The 15,804-nt window shown below is 42.9% G+C and overlaps 1 protein-coding gene across 1 annotated transcript in view; it reads left to right on the top strand.

Moving 5' to 3' along the window:
• cabin1 (calcineurin binding protein 1) overlaps positions 1-15,804 on the top strand; it is a 140,909-nt gene that overhangs the window by 101,820 nt on the left and 23,285 nt on the right. The window contains exon 32 of the mRNA XM_042337209.1: positions 2,362-2,436. Coding sequence (XP_042193143.1) covers positions 2,362-2,436 — 75 coding nt within the window. The remainder of the gene's footprint in view (positions 1-2,361; positions 2,437-15,804) is intronic.

Below are 15,804 nucleotides of genomic sequence, written 5' to 3'. Positions count from 1 at the left end.
GTTTTTTTAATTGGTGAATTTTGATGCTAATCGAGATGAGGGATCTCAGAGCTGGGAGCACTTCCTCAGTTCTGCTCCCCAGGGGAATCTAAAAGTGGTGAGTTCTAATGGAATTACTTAATTAAGACTCAGTTACAAGTGGAAACTTTCTGGTAACTGAGTGTGCATCACACTATATAACATGTATGTTGTGGTGGAGTTGCTGGTTTCTTAATGTTCTAAGCACCATCCTGTGTTTCTAAGATGCAAACTTGCATTACATAAATGCAAGTTGTTTTTAATAATAATAATCCTTGCATTTGAACTAGCGCCTTCTCACGTCTTTAAGACTTCTCAAAGTCTTCACAGAATATACTGTAAAGTGTAGTGACTGTATTTTGTGTATTTTGTTGTTGTAAGTTATGGGATTGTTCTCCTTAGAGCAGAGAAGGTTAAGAGGAGATTTATTAGCGGTATTCAAAATTATGAGTGGTTTTGATGGAGTAGAAACTGTTTCCATTGGCAGGAGGGTCGGTAACCAGGGGACGTAGATTTAAGGTAATTGGTAAAAGAACCAGAGGGGAGATGAGGAGAAATTTTGTTACACAGAGAGTTGTTAGATGCTCAGTCCTTGAGTGTCAATTCAATGTCATTTTCAAGGCTGAGACTGATAGATTTTTTAAAAAATAGAGGGATTGGGGGATATGGGGATATGGGGATAGGGCAGGTAATTAGAGTTAGGTCTGAAGATCAGCCATGATCTTATCAAATGGTGGGGCAGACTCGAGGGCCGAATGGCCTACTCCTGCTCCTAATTCTTATGTTCTTATGTTCATACATTACGGTCTGGAACGCACGGCCTGAAAGGGTGGGGAAACCGATTCAATAACAACTTTCAAAAGGAAATCAAAGAGGTACTTGAAGAGAAAAAATTTGCAAGGATATGTGGAAAGAGCGGCGAAGTGGGACTGATTGTGTAGCCCTTTCAAAGAGCCAGCACCAGCACGATGGGCCGAATGGCCTCCTTCTGTGCTGTAATATTCTATGATTTTATTCTATGCCTATGGCCTGATTTGAATTTTGTGGTAGGAGGGGAGGGGATAGCTTTAAGTTACTCTTTGAAACATTTGCTTCTCGTGCACTTTTAGTAAAATGCTTCTACTGTGCATTATGTGAAATGTTTAAAATAAACTGCTTTGGTGATGGAATGCTTTGTCAGCTCATGCTGTAGATAAAAATCACAGTCTTGGCATTTCATTCACCCAGTTTGAAATTAATCTTTGCTGGGAACAACCTGGTGTACTTGAGCAATAAATACATTAGATTAGTAATATGCTGTCAGAGGCTTATTTGTGAAAGGTGCAATATAAATATGTTGTCTCTCTCTTTATTATCCTCCCCCACCCTTAAACTTGCTTATAAAGTGAATTTATCCTCCAATACAGTATATTGGGTAAATGTTTTTGCCTTCCTTACGTTTCCTGTGCTTGGCAGGCAATTCACGAAGAAAGACAATGGTGCTTCTCTTCATTCTGGCAGGGGAGAATATATGCCATAAAGTTTTAGATTTATCATGAGTTGAAAAGAAAAGTTCTCTTTCCCCTTTTGATGCCTCTAATATTGCCTACAGCTTATAATTAGTCTTTGTGTTGTGTTTGGTTTCTATAGTTGCTGTCAGCACTGCTCTAGAATACCATGTTGATCTACATTTCGCTTGTAGTCGGGTGTTGGAATTTCTCTTCCTCTCCTAGAAAGTAAAAGGCTCAGCAAGTTCTCGATTCAACACTTCAACAATTTCAATTTAATAAAAATTCCTAGAGACAACGATTTCAGTGAGCTATTTTTGTAAGCTATTAGAGGATAAATTAAAAGGACAAATTAGTCTCATTCTTTGGGCAAAATTTCACTATTTCTAAATGTTTGGTTCCCAGCAATTGAAAAGTGTTCCTGCTTACTGTCGCACAAATCCTTAATTACTGTGCACTATGTTTACATAAAAATCCAGCTCAAGTATTCTGATCTCGTAACATATATATAGTATATAATTATAGTACAAATACAATTGGTCATTCACTTCATGGCTGTTTGTGTGGCATTACAGTGTCCAAATTGGTTGCTGTGTTCGTCCACAAAACACACAGTCACACCACTATACAGTATATCTTGTGAAGCACTTTCGTACTCCTCCCGACATGAAAGAGGCTATACCAAATGCAGGAATTGTTGTTATTATTGTGTAACAGTACAGACAAACACCAGGAGGCACAGTCACGCTGCAAGGCAAGTCAACAAGAAAAAATGTTGATTTGTTTTGTCTCTTCCTAGTGTTGGGACTTGTAATGTTTTGTGGATTGTGGTGACCATGTATTTTCTTTTTGGCAGGTTGATGAGGATGTAGCTTTGGAGCAAGCCATGAAGTTCTGCCAGCTGCAAATGGCTACTTCAGCACAGAAGCAGGTAACTGACCCGACCAGAACTAATTGGTAGAGAGGTAACAACAGTGTTCCTGCTCCTATGTTATCAATGCATTTCCGAGGAGCTTGGACATCCAGAAGCTAGCCTGATTTAGGAGTTATATTTGCTCAGCGGGTGTCTGATGTGGAAACCCATCATCACGCTTCAGGGGAAGGAAATTCTGTTTGTTTGGCATCAAGTATGCATTCTTTGCCCAGGGTATGCACCCAGTTTACCAAATCCCAGTAAGTATTAGGTGCAGGTGGACAAGGCTTCGAGATCCTAGAGTGTGCGTTGGACTTTAACCAGCTGAAACAGTTTTGAACACTGACTGGTAAGCTTTCAGCTGCATATAATCATAGAATATTACAGCACATAAGGAGGCCATTCGGCTATCGTGCCTGTGCCAGCTCTTTGTAAGAGCCACCCAATCAGCCCCACTCCCCCGCTCTTTCCCCAAACCCCTGCAATTTTCTCCTTTTCAAGTTCCTATCCAATTCCCTTTTGAAAGTTGTTATTGAATCTGTTTCCACCCTTTCAGGCTGTGCATTCCAGACTGAAACAACTTTCTTTGTAAAAAATATTCTCCTAATCTCCCCTCTGGTACTTTTGCTAATTATCTTAAATCTATGTCATCTGGTTACTGACCTACCTGCCAGTGGCCTACCCTATCCTAGATTGTACAGCTGGGACTACCATACCCATAGGGGCTTTGGCTTGCAAGAATAAAAGGAGCTAAGTAACAAGAATCCCTACCCTCATGCTATTAAGCTGGACTGTCATCCAAAATCTGGGAAGACTGCTGCAAACCATTCCTTTGTTGTGGTTCAAATCTTTTCATTCTAGCTGCGTTAGTTTGTAGAGAAGTTTAAAAACAGCTTGGTTGCAAAGTGGCATTGTCCTGGCTCTGTGCTCAGCACAGCACAGTTTGACATTTGTACATGCTGTCAAACTGCAGCAAGCTCCTTGTAAATGGTCCAGAGGAAATGCAGCAGATACTTACTTTGTAGTTTGGAGTAGCATTGTCTTTTTCTCTTCCCTCCCCCAGTTTATTTCCACTGTAGAGAGTATGTAGACAATGTCAATATTCAGCTGTTTGTGTTGCTGCCCTAGAAGCAAGCTTATTGCATAAGTAATAACTTAGTCCTGCCTGGCTAAGAAATTGGTACATGTGTGAGTTATATAAATGCTGATCTGATCATTTTGTAACATCTATGAAGCTGTTAAATGTTGTGTTAAGGTTTCGATGTTTTCTGCTTGTCATGCAAAGACAACTGTTTGGTGTTTGAACTATTTCCTGTGGAGAGGGGTTTTACATGAGCAGCTGCCCTCAAGTGAGACTTGTATGTGGCTTGCTGCTGCTGTGGTTTCAAACTGTGGGTGGCACTTAAACACCGTTGTGCATTGCTTCCATTACACTTCTGAATCTTCGCTCACACTGGCAAATAATCAATTGAACCCAATGTTTAATCAAGAACTATCCCCAAAGGATAGTTGACATTCCAGCTAGACACCAAAGAATCATCAAATTAGTTTAGTATTGTGTTCTCATACCACATTCCATTAAAAACATAAAGTATGTCCAATTATTTTCTGTTTATTCTCTCCACTGGCAGAACACCTCTCTCTGCTCTTAGTTCAGCAGCACTGGCCCTCAACAGCACTGGCTTAGCACTAGTATAAAACCAAAGAGATGACACTTATAACTTCTATAAATCATAAGTGAGGGTGTAATGAGTTTTGTGTCAGTTTTGGTCACCCCACTTCAGGAAAGGCATTAGGGCTGTAGAAAGGGTGCAGAGGAAAGTTATGGGGACGATACCAGTTTGACTTATGAGCAGAGACTGGAGGAACTGGGCATGTTTTCACTTGAGTAGGGAACATTAAAATGATGTGGGGATTTGATAGAGTAGGTAGGGAAACAATAATCTCATTAAGAACATAAGAATTTGCTCGTCGAAAGAAGACCACGGTCCATGTAGTTTGCCTTCCACCATCCTGGCAGTCGTTTGACATGTTGTGTCCCAAACTATATACTGTATCCCCAGATATTATTTTCTAGCAGAAATCTATCTAATTTGTTCTTAGAATGGTGAGTCAGTGATGAGGGCATCAATTTAAAATAATTAGTAAAAGGGGAAATTAGGATGTTTTTTTTACACGTTGTAGAATGTGCTGCCGAGTGCTGTGGTCGAGACAGAATCCATATTAACTTTCAAGAGTTAGGTGTCATAAAAAAGGAGTCATTTGCAAAAGGATGTGGAAAGGGAGGGAGATGGATTGCTCTTACAAAGCCAGCGCTGACATGATGGGCTCAATAGCCTTCTTCTGTGCTGTAAATATCTAGGGTTCGAGGATGAACAAAATAAAGTGCTTCCAGGAAAATCACCAACTTTTTCAGTCAATTGGATCTGATATTGCTAACTGAACCTTGGAGAGGGTGCAGAGGAGATTTACCAGAATGGTACCAGGGATGAGGGACTTTAGTTATGTGGAGCGACTAGAAAAGCTGGGATTGTTCTCCTTAACGCAGAGAAATTACAGGGAGTTTTAAGAGAGGTGTTCAAAATTATGAGGGGTTTTGATAGAGTAGATAGGGAGAAACTGGGACTGAAACTGGAACATAGATTCAAGATAATTGGCAAAAGACCAGGGGGGAGATGAGGAGAATGTTTTTACACAGAGAGTTGTTACGGTCTGGAATGCACGGCCTGAAAGGGTGGAAACAGATTCAATAACAACTTTCCAAAGGGAATTGGATAGGAAAAATTTGCAAGGATATGGGGAAAAAGCCGGGGAGTGGGTCTGATTGCGTAGTCTTCCAAAGAACCGGCACAGGCATGATGGGCTGAATGGCCAATTTCTGACCTGTAATATTCTATGATTCAAACATGGGAATCTGACTGGACTTGTTTTAGAATTCTCTATCTAATGGTGATTCTAAAAAGACTTATTTATTTTGTGAGAATGATCTAACACTTGGTTAGTATCCATTTAAATGTGAGATTTCAGCTGTTGTCTTTCTCAATTACAAACACAGACATGCACACACTCACTCGCAAGTTTGAGTAGGCACACTGCTGAAATGGATCTGTCCATCAAACATTAAATGGAAGATTGCAATGGCCGCTAAGATGAGAATTTTCAGAACCCTGTGAGCACACACACCCCCCAGATGTGTCTTGGAGAGGGAGGCGAGACATGAATCTATTTACATAGCTCGTTTTTGGCACATGAAGCTACTGAAATTGTCTTCTCAGCAGGTTTAAAAATTGCTGCCTTTGCTTACTTTGGATGCCATTTGAACGCCAATGTGCAGTGCTGAAACCAGCAGGAGTGTTTGTTTGTCAAAGGGATCAGTCCCATACAGATCAATGCTTTTCAGTGATGTCTATTCTAATTTGAGAAAAACAGTCCGATTTTTAAATACTGTTTTGGGTTTCTGTGATATCTGGATGACCTTGACAAAAGGGGACATGGTCTTAATAATAATTGTGGAGTCCTGTAGCTTAGTGGTTAGAGCACTCACTTTACAAGCATGAGACCTGGGTTCAATTCCTGGCAGGGCAAAATCTTGGGCAAGTTTCCTTATTCTACACACCTGATAATAATCCCTCAAGAAAAAAACCAATAATAATTTGGTCACTTCAATCCACGACTGTTTGTGGGACACTGCTGTTTGCAATTGGCTGCCACATTTCGCCCACAAATATACAGTCAATTCACTTTACAGTCTATTCTGTGAAGCGCTTTGAGACGTCTAGAAGACGTAAAAAGCGCTATTTCAAATGCAAGGATTATTATTATTATTTATTATAACAATAGTCTTAATATGAAGCAGCAAATTTTAATGAATAGCAGACAGTAGCAAAGAATGTAAATATAAAAACTGCCTTGTCAACTGCCTCAGCTTCCTGTGATCTTATCAGTGTAGTATTGGTTTTAATGCAATTAAGCTTATGAAAAAAACGACTATCAAATGAAGCAAATGGTTGGAGTAAAGTTGTTTAGAATTTCTGTGATAATAACAGTGGGTTGCTAACATTTGGGTGATCTACATTTTGCAGTTTGAGATTTCCTTCGTAAAGCTTCTGAGGGATTTATGTAGAGAAGTTGGACGTGGTGTTTGGTGTGCAGCTGTTTGATAGCAGACAAGCTCTCCTGCACCATGGCTGGGGAGACGAGACAGTCTGATAATCGCTTCATCTGTTCAAACGGAAAAAAGCTGTGCGGTTTGCGAAAACTTGAGATACAAATATACAACCCAGAAAAGGGATGGTGAACTCTATCTAGTGCAATCCTTGCACTCTCAGGATTTGGTTTCAGGGCTTGATCCTACCTGGACAGAGCAGTGATGCGAGTCTTGCTGTTGGGCTTGGGAAGGGTGCTCAGCAGATCTCAGCTGCTTCCCCAAATTGGAGCTAAAATGGGAGGAAGTGTGGCTTACAGTCGCTCCCATGAACCAACCAGCTGGTTGTGGAGCAGCAGTGGTGGAGCCCTGGTAACAAGGTGCTTGTCACGCAATCAGCCCACAGCAGAACAGGGGGCCTTATCTTAAAATTACAGCTAGGCAATTAGGAGTGAAATTAAGAGGCAGTTTTTCACCCAAAGGGTAGAGGAAATCTGGACTCTCTCCCCCAAAAAGGATGTGGATGCTGGATCCATTCAGATTTAAGACTGAAGTGGATAGATGTTTGTTAGGTCAGGGGATCAAGGGATACGGGACAAGGGCGGGTAATTGGAGTTGAGGAACAGATAAGCCATGATCTTATAAAATGGCAGAACAGGTTTGAGAGGCTGAGTAGCCTACACCTGTTTCTATGTTCCAAAGGAGACTTAGGAAGGGAGACGTTAAACACCAAGCTGAAAAATACCGCAATTGTTTAGAATCGCAGAAATACAGGGTGACCAAAAAGTTGTGATATCTACCCTATTATTTAAAACCAAAACAAAAATATCATCATTTCTTTCAGACTTATCAGACATTGTAATGATATCAAGACTTTTTGGTCACCCTGCAGAACACCCAGCAGGTGACATGCGTGTGATTACTTACTTCCAGAATCATTTCCGTATTCCATGTCTGTCTGACTCATACCCTGGAGATTTTGTAGCCATCAAAATGTTGTAGTTACCTCATTCTAGACCAACTATAACAGGCACCTTAATGTAATGCTGATTGTGCTTGTGTTTCATCAAAGGAAATAGCTTTGTGCAAGGAGCACTGGAGCAGTTATTCACACTCCTCGTCCTTTCAATTATTATAGAATTCTAGTGCACATTATTAGTATGCTGAGAAGTTATGTGCTTGCACTCAAGAACTGCATGAGGATGAGCGTGTGCATCAGGATGTTGACATGTGTTTGGGTTTATGAAGTTTTCTCCAGTATTTAATTTTAATAATAATTTTGTATTTTGATATTTGACATTGAATGTACACAACTCTGTGTGCCACTTCGGTTGGTGAAGCCATGCAAGTTAGTTTTGTGAGAATCCAGATCAAACAGTGTATAGGTTCTACAATCTGTCATGGCCGGTGTTTGCCATAGTGCAGTCCTGTAGCTCAGTGGTTAGAGCACTGGCCTCGAAAGAGAGAGGACCTGGGTTCGATTCCTGAGTAAGGCAAAATATTGGGCAAGTTTCCTTACTCCACACGCCTCTGTTTACCGAGCAGCAAGTAGGAACCTGTGTGTTAGTCGATTGCTGGATCGCTATTCCGGGGGGAAAAAATAATAATAATAATTTGGTCACTCAATCCACAATTGTCTGCGGGACGCTGCTGCGTGCAATTGGCTGCCACATTTCGCACACAAAATATACAGTCAATTCACTTTACAATGTATACTGTGAAGCGCTTTGAAACGTGTCGAAGACATGATAAGGCGCTATATCAAATGCAAGGATTATTATTAATAATATATGTGATATGAAATCCAGAAAGTGCACAAATTCATCAACACTGTCTGTGCTATTGAGCTCTATTGCTTCTAGACATGGCTTCTGCTCTCCAAGATGCCTCCTGGAGATATGACTTGTATCTCCTGCTCCTCCCCTCTTGCCATCATTCACCGCGCTGCCTCACAGCAGAGACTGATGGGAAGAGAGGCCCAGCGGGAGGTAAAGGCATCAATCATAGCTGGGGCCCCTCAGATCTCGAGGCCTTAAACCATGGCTTATCTGGTTTATTGGTTAATCCATGTTGAGGTTTGATCCCACAGCCTTCTAACTGACTCAGAGGTGAGTGTGCTGTCAACTTAGCGAGACTGACATGTTAAAATAAGATATAATAATTATTGCATTTGATGTAGCACTTCATCGTGTCATTGAGACATCTTATAGCAACTAACTCAGCTCATAAGTTACACTGTCGAGTGTAGTGACTGTATATTTTGTGGGTGAACGCGGCAGCCAATTTGTACACAGCAGTGCCGACAAACAGCCATGGAGGCAGATGCAGAGTATTGCATAACCAAGATGCACGTTAGGTATAAAGCGGGTTAATCATTAACATACACTTTCCTGCCACTAATTAGTTTCTTTTTATTAACAAATTGGGCCGGTTGCCCTGTGATTTTTTTTATTAGTCCAGCTTAACTAGCCAAACACTGCAGCCAAACGCTGATCTTGAGTCATGAAGTGATAAAAGAAAAATTACATTTAAAATGTGATCTGTGCAGCTAGGCTACCCTGTGGACCTGCTGTATGAGCAACGTCGCTCTTGTTTACTGAATAAGACGCCTACCACTTCTCCTCCCACACATATACTGTCAATTCCTCATTTCATAGTCACAGTCTGCACTCCACACAACTGCTTAGGAAAATGAGTCACTGTTTTGCTGGCTTTATTACACGAGATTGAATGAAGAAGAGAATGTATAAAATAGCAATTGATGGCCGTGAATCTGATCCAATGTTCCATGCACAGGGGTGCCATCATCCTACCCTTCTGTATGGTCCCATGGCACTTTGGTGCAATTTGTACTTTTCACACAGTGAGAACTGAAGCTGGGCTCGGGGGTGGCTGAAGCTCAGTCAAAGAGATAGGTCTTTAGATGGCTTTTGAAAGCTTTTGAAAGCAGAGAGTTAGAGAGACGGAGGGGGCGAGGCAGAGGGATGTAATTTAGTTGAGAAAAAGCAAGAGGCCAAAAGATAAACCAACGTTAGTGCCATGGTGATGCAGAGAGAAGTTGGAGAAGGATGAAGTAGTTTGTGGTGTTGAAGATGATAGAGAGATTGAGGACTGTACAACAATAACTTGCATTTATATAGCGCCCTTCATATTGAATAGCGTCCCGGAGTGCTTGACTGTACTCCCCACATAGATTTTTTAGAAGGAAGGATATGAAGAAAAGGTGTGGACATTGGATTTAAAGACCTGCCTTGATCTCTTAACATAGCAAAATAGGCTCTCATGGCTTCCTTCTGTTCTTATGTTCCATTTTCTATCTCGTTCATTTTATTGTCAGCTGGATGTCTGATGTGCAGAAACCCACCACCATCCTTAAGGCTGATAGTTTCACAAATGTATGCCACCTGTTCATGAAAATTTCCATGTCTGGAATGTATTGCACACTCACCCTGGGGGGACACATTAGGCTTATTGAGGTCCAGACAATATCAGGCACAGGTTGATGAGGATGAATGCTTGTGGACTCCAAAGTGTACCTTGGGGCTTTACTAGAATGTAACCAATGTGCATTAGACTGGATCAGTTGGTAGTTCTGTCGCCTCAGAGTCAGAAGTTTGTGGGTTCAAGCCCCACGTCCAAGCTGACACTCCAGTTCAGTGCAGTTCCATTGTTAGAGGTGCCGTTCTGCCAAATGAAGCATTAAACTGAGGTCCTGTCCGCCTGTTTCAGTGGACGTTAAAGGTCCCATGGCACTATTCAAAAACAGAAAGGAGTTTCTCCCAGTTTCCTGGCCAACAGTCTCCCAAATAAAATTGGTCATTCACTTCACAGCTGTTTGTGAGACATTGCTGTGCGCGCATTGGCTGTCACATTCGCCTACAGAATATGCAGTCACTCCACTTCTCAGTAAAATACTGTGAAGCACTTTGAGACGTCTTCCCAACATGAAAGGCGCTAAATCAAATGTAAGGATTATTATTATAAAGCAACATAGTACTACTGTCTGGTAAATCATAGAATTACACAGCACAGAAGGAGGCCATTCATCCCATCGTGTCTGTGCTGACTCTTTGAAAAGAGCTTCCAATTCAACCCCACTCCTCCCACTTCCAATTCAACTTCCCTATAGCCCTGATCAACCCCACTCCCCCGCTCTCTCCCCATAGCCCTGATCAACCCCACTCCCCCGCTCCCTCCCCATAGCCCTGATCAACCCCACTCCCCCGCTCTCTCCCCATAGCCCTGATCAACCCCACTCCCCCGCTCTCTCCCCATAGCCCTGATCAATAACACTCCCCCACTCTCTCCTCATAGCCCTGATCAACCCCACTCCCCCGCTCTCTCCCCATAGCCCTGATCAACACCACTCCCCCACTCTCTCCTCATAGCCCTGATCAGCCCCACTCCCCCGCTCTCTCCCCAAAGCCCTGATCAACCCCACTCCCCCGCTCTCTCCCCATAGCCCTGATCAACCCCACTCCCCCGCTCTCTCTCAATAGCCCTGCAAACTTGTCCTCCCCAAATAATTATCTGCTTCACTCTTAAAAGCTGTTATTGAATCGGTTCCCATCAGCCTTTCAGGCAATGCATTCCAGATCCCAACAACTCGCTGTGTGAAAACATTTCTCCTCCCCTCCCCTCTTTTTCTTTTAACAACATTTTAAATCAGTGTCCTCGGGTTACTGACCCACCGCCAGTGGGAATAGTTTCTCCTTCTTCACCCTATCGAATCCCCTCATCATTTTGAAAACTTCTATTAAGTCTCCTCTTAACCTTCTCTGCTCTAAGGAGGACAATCCTCACTTCTCTGCCTCTCCTGATGACTGAAGTCCCTCATTCCTGGTACCATTCTGGTCAATCTCCTCTGCACCCTCTCCAATGCCTTGACATCCTTCCTAAAGTGTGGGGCCCAGAACTGAACACAGTCTCTCGCTGAGGCCTAACCAGTGTTTTATATAAAGGTTCTTCGTAACTTCCTGACTGTTGTATTCTATGCCCCTATTTATAAAGCCCAGTATCCTGTAGGCTTTTTAACAGCTTTATCTCCCTGTCCTGCTACCTTCAAACATTTACTTATATGACCTCCAGGTCTCTCTGTTCGTTTGCCCACGATAAGATTGTACCATCAGCTTATATTGCCTCTCCGCATTCTTCCTCTCAAAGTGCATCACGACACATTTTCACGTTAAACTGCATCTGCCCCGTGTCTGCCCGTGTTACCAGTCTGTCTATGTCCCCTTGCAGTCGGTTACTATCCTCCTCACTGGTTACTCCTTTTTCGAGCTTAGTATAATCTGTAAATTTGGAAATTGTACTCCGTATACCCAAGTCCAGGTCATTTATATAGATCACAAACAGCAGTGGTCTCAATACCGATCCCTGGGGGTCACCACTGCACTTCCCTCCAGTCAGAATAACAACCGTTCCCCACACTCTCTGCTCTCTGTCTCCCAGACAGTTCTGTATCCGCTGCCACTGTCCCTTTAATAACGGGGGCTTCGATTTTGCTACAAGTCTCTCATGTGGCACTTTATCAAATGCCTTTTGAAAATCCATATAAACTACATCAACTGCACTGCCTTCATCCACCCTCTCCGTTACTGCATCAAAAAACTATCAGGTTTGTTAGATACGATTTGCCTTTAACAAACCCATGTTGACTGTCCTTTATTAACCCATATTTTTCTAAGGGAAAACGTATTTTGTCCCGGATTATAGTCTCCAGAAGTTTCCCCACTATTGACGTCAGGCTGACTGACCTGTAGCTCCCAGGTTTATCCTTCTGCCCCTTTTTGTATAGGGGAGTCACATTTGCAACCCTCCAGTCCTCTGGCACCACCCCGGTGTCCAGGGAGGATTGAAAGATTGTAGTCTCCGTTATTTCCACCCTTACTTCCCTCAATAATCGAGGATGCATCCCCGTCCGGACCAGGTGACCTATCTACCTTGATCACCGACAACCTTTTCAGTATCTCCTCTCGGTTTATTCTTACCTTATCCAATCTTTCTCCCCTCTCCTCCGATATTGTGGCATTGGCTGCATCCTCTGATTTTGTGAAGGCACATGCAAAGTACTCATTCAGTACATCAGCCACGCCCTCTGCCTCCACAAGAAGACTTCCCTTTTGGTTCCTAATTGGACCCACCCTACCTTTGACTAACCTTTTATTCTTTATGTGCTTATAAAATACCTTAGCGTAGTTCCCTTTTATGTTAACCACTAATCTTTTTTCATACAATCTCTTTGCCTCTCTTATTTTCTTTCTCAGTTCTCCTCCGTACTTTCTATATTCTATTTGATTATCTTCTATATTTTGGACCTGACTGATTCTTTTGAATTTTTCCCCTGCTTGTCCAGCTAGGACCACACTTACCATTAAAGCTTAGCTTGCAGGATTAACAGGAGCCGAGAAGAATGTCTGAGCCTCAAAATCCTGCCTTGGAGTCCTATGGACCCACACGGCTCAGGAACCAGACTACGGAGACCACTATCGATGGTTGACAATCTGTTGCCATTCAGCTCCAATGAGACCCTGCTTACCTCCCTCCAAGGAGGATAGTCACTAGTTGGGTCATTTGACGAGTACAGGTTTGAGCTCTCACTAGGTGAATAGCAGGTACCAGGGCCTCACTGTAAGCTTCCTTAGATCTTGAAGTTAGAATACAGAGCTTGAACAGATCAGAAATTTGGGAATGTATTCCCATGGGTTCCATTTTTTTCATGAGACATGAGGTCAAAACTCTTTCGGAAATCAATGAACTCGACTTGGCCAAAATGGAGGTGAGGTTGAATCATCAACAACAACCACCACAACAATAAATTACATTTGTATAGTGCCTTTCACGTCAGGAGGACATCCCAAGGTGCTAGATGGTCACGGATCCTTGCCCAAGCTGGGGTTTGGTTCAGGAGGATATGGGGGGGCCGGAGGGTAGGAGAAGGAGAGTGACCAAAGGCACGGTCGAAAAGGAGGGTCTTGAAATGGGTCTTGAAGGAGGCAAGGGAGGGGGCGAGGCAGAGGGATTGTGGGATGGAATCACATTCGAGGTTGCCTTTGGAGCTCTTAGTCTTCACTGTTGGGGAAACTCCTTCACTCGACTGATAATAATAATCCTTGCATTTGATATAGCGCTTTTCACGTCGGGAGGAAGTCCCAAAGCGCTTCACAGAACACACTGTAAAGTGAATTGACTGTATATTTGTGGGCGAACGCGGCAGCCAATTGCGCACAGCAATGTCCCATAAACAATCGTAGAGTGAAAATGACCAATTTATTATTGTTTTGGTTTTGGAGGGATTATTATTAGGCTCTGTGTGGAGTAAGGAAACTTGCCCAAGGTTTCACCCTCTGCCTGGAATTGAACTCAGGTCTCTCACTTGCAAAGCGAGTGCTCTAACCACTGAGCTACAGGACTCCACAAATATTGCCCACCCAACAGAGCTTGCTGGAACTCCATCCCCCAGTGCCTTCGCCGCTTCCTCCCTTTCCTCCTTCAAGGCCGGTCTCACGACCTTTCTCTTTGACCGTACCTTCACCTCCCCTCTCGACTCTCTACCCCCTCCTCACTCCCTCCCTTCCCTCCCCTCCCCCTGACCATTTCCCCCCTACTTGGGTCCCGACCCAACTGTCCAGCGCCTTGGGACGTCCTCCCGACGTGAAAGGCGCTCTATGAATGAAATCTTGTTGTTGTTGTTTCTTCCTTACTGCCATCCAAACCCAACTCCCAGACCGTCTTTTGGGTAGCCGCGCTCCGAGACGCTACACGCCTGAATATATATGCCACGTTGGTCTTCCGGACACAGCCTCTGGCATGCCCTTAAAGATCCTTCTAGGCCAGTATCTCCACTCTCTTGAACTGAATGGACAATGCAATGCCTCGTGTAAGCAATGCTGCCTTTTCCCTCTCTGGAAAGTCTCCAAGCCAGCTTTAGACATGGATTGAGATCTTTGTCATGTGTCTAAAGCAAGGATCCTGTGTGCTCATTAGAGGTCTTTCTATTGCATAGATGATTGACAACTCACCACCTGTGCCACTTCTGAAACAGCTCCAATTCCTCTGTCACTGACCTTCACAAAGTTGTGTTTGCTGCTGCTTGTGAGCTATGGCATTTGGGGCTTATACTGCAATAATAATAATAATAATAAAACTGAACAAATGACCCACAAGCTGGTAATGCAGTCCGGGGCATAATTGATTTGGCGCTGGGGAAAAAAAAGGAATTAGGTATGTATGTCTGGAATTCACTGCCATAAATGGTGGTGGAAACAGATTCAGTAACAACTTTCAAAAGGGAATTGGACAGGTACTTGAAAAGGAAAAATTTGCAAGGATATGGGGAAAGAGCAGGGGACTGGGACTGGTTGTGTGGCTCTTCCAAAGAGCCGGCACAGGCACGATGGGCTGAATGGCCTCCTTCTGTGCTGTAATATTCTATGATTCTATTTAGTCCTCAAATTACACAACTGTTGCAAATTTATACCCACAAAGCTGCACAGTTCTCTGTATGTCACTGCACAGGTTGGGAACTCAAACACTGAGCCATCAGGTTTTTTTGTACCAATGTCTCTGTCTTTGCAGTGAGAATCCCCATGGATGGGGGAGCTGATGGTGTGCACTGTCAGGAAAGGGTTGTAAAATGGTCAGAAGTCAGTTATTCTAAAAGCCAAGTTTTTTTTTGTACTTCACACATTTTTTTTGTACTGATACACATTTCCTCTGCTTTGAATTTAGTTTGCATTTGTTTACGTATATAAATTTATGAGCTAAAGCGGAAATCTGAGGTTTGATCGAGCACTTCAGCTTTCATACAGATTTGCTGTGCAATTTCCAAAACTAAGATCTTAGGCCATTTGGTGTCTGAGGTTTAATATCTAAGGAAATGAAAGTACTGATGCAGGTTGTAAAACAAAACTTGATGTGATACCTCCATTTCCTATACCTATTTAAAGAATTCTTGTCAATTTTATAACTGTTTACAGAATTGCACGTACATTTAATAATAATAATAATAATCCTTGCATTTGATATAGCGCTCTTCACATCGAGAGGACGTCCCAAAGCGCTTCACAGAACACACTGTAAAGTGAATTGACTGTATATTTGTGGGCGAACGCGGCAGCCAATTGCGCACAACAATGTCCCACAAACAGTCGTAGATTGAAAATGACCAATTTATTATTGTTTTGGGTTTTGGAGGGATTATTATTAGCCGTGTGGAGTAAGGAAACTTGCCCAAGGTT

Source organism: Callorhinchus milii, unplaced genomic scaffold (genome assembly GCF_018977255.1).
Source record: "Callorhinchus milii isolate IMCB2004 unplaced genomic scaffold, IMCB_Cmil_1.0 Scaffold8, whole genome shotgun sequence".
In the NCBI taxonomy this organism is placed as follows: Eukaryota; Metazoa; Chordata; class Chondrichthyes; order Chimaeriformes; family Callorhinchidae; genus Callorhinchus; species Callorhinchus milii.
This window is presented reverse-complemented; position numbering and strand designations above follow the sequence as displayed.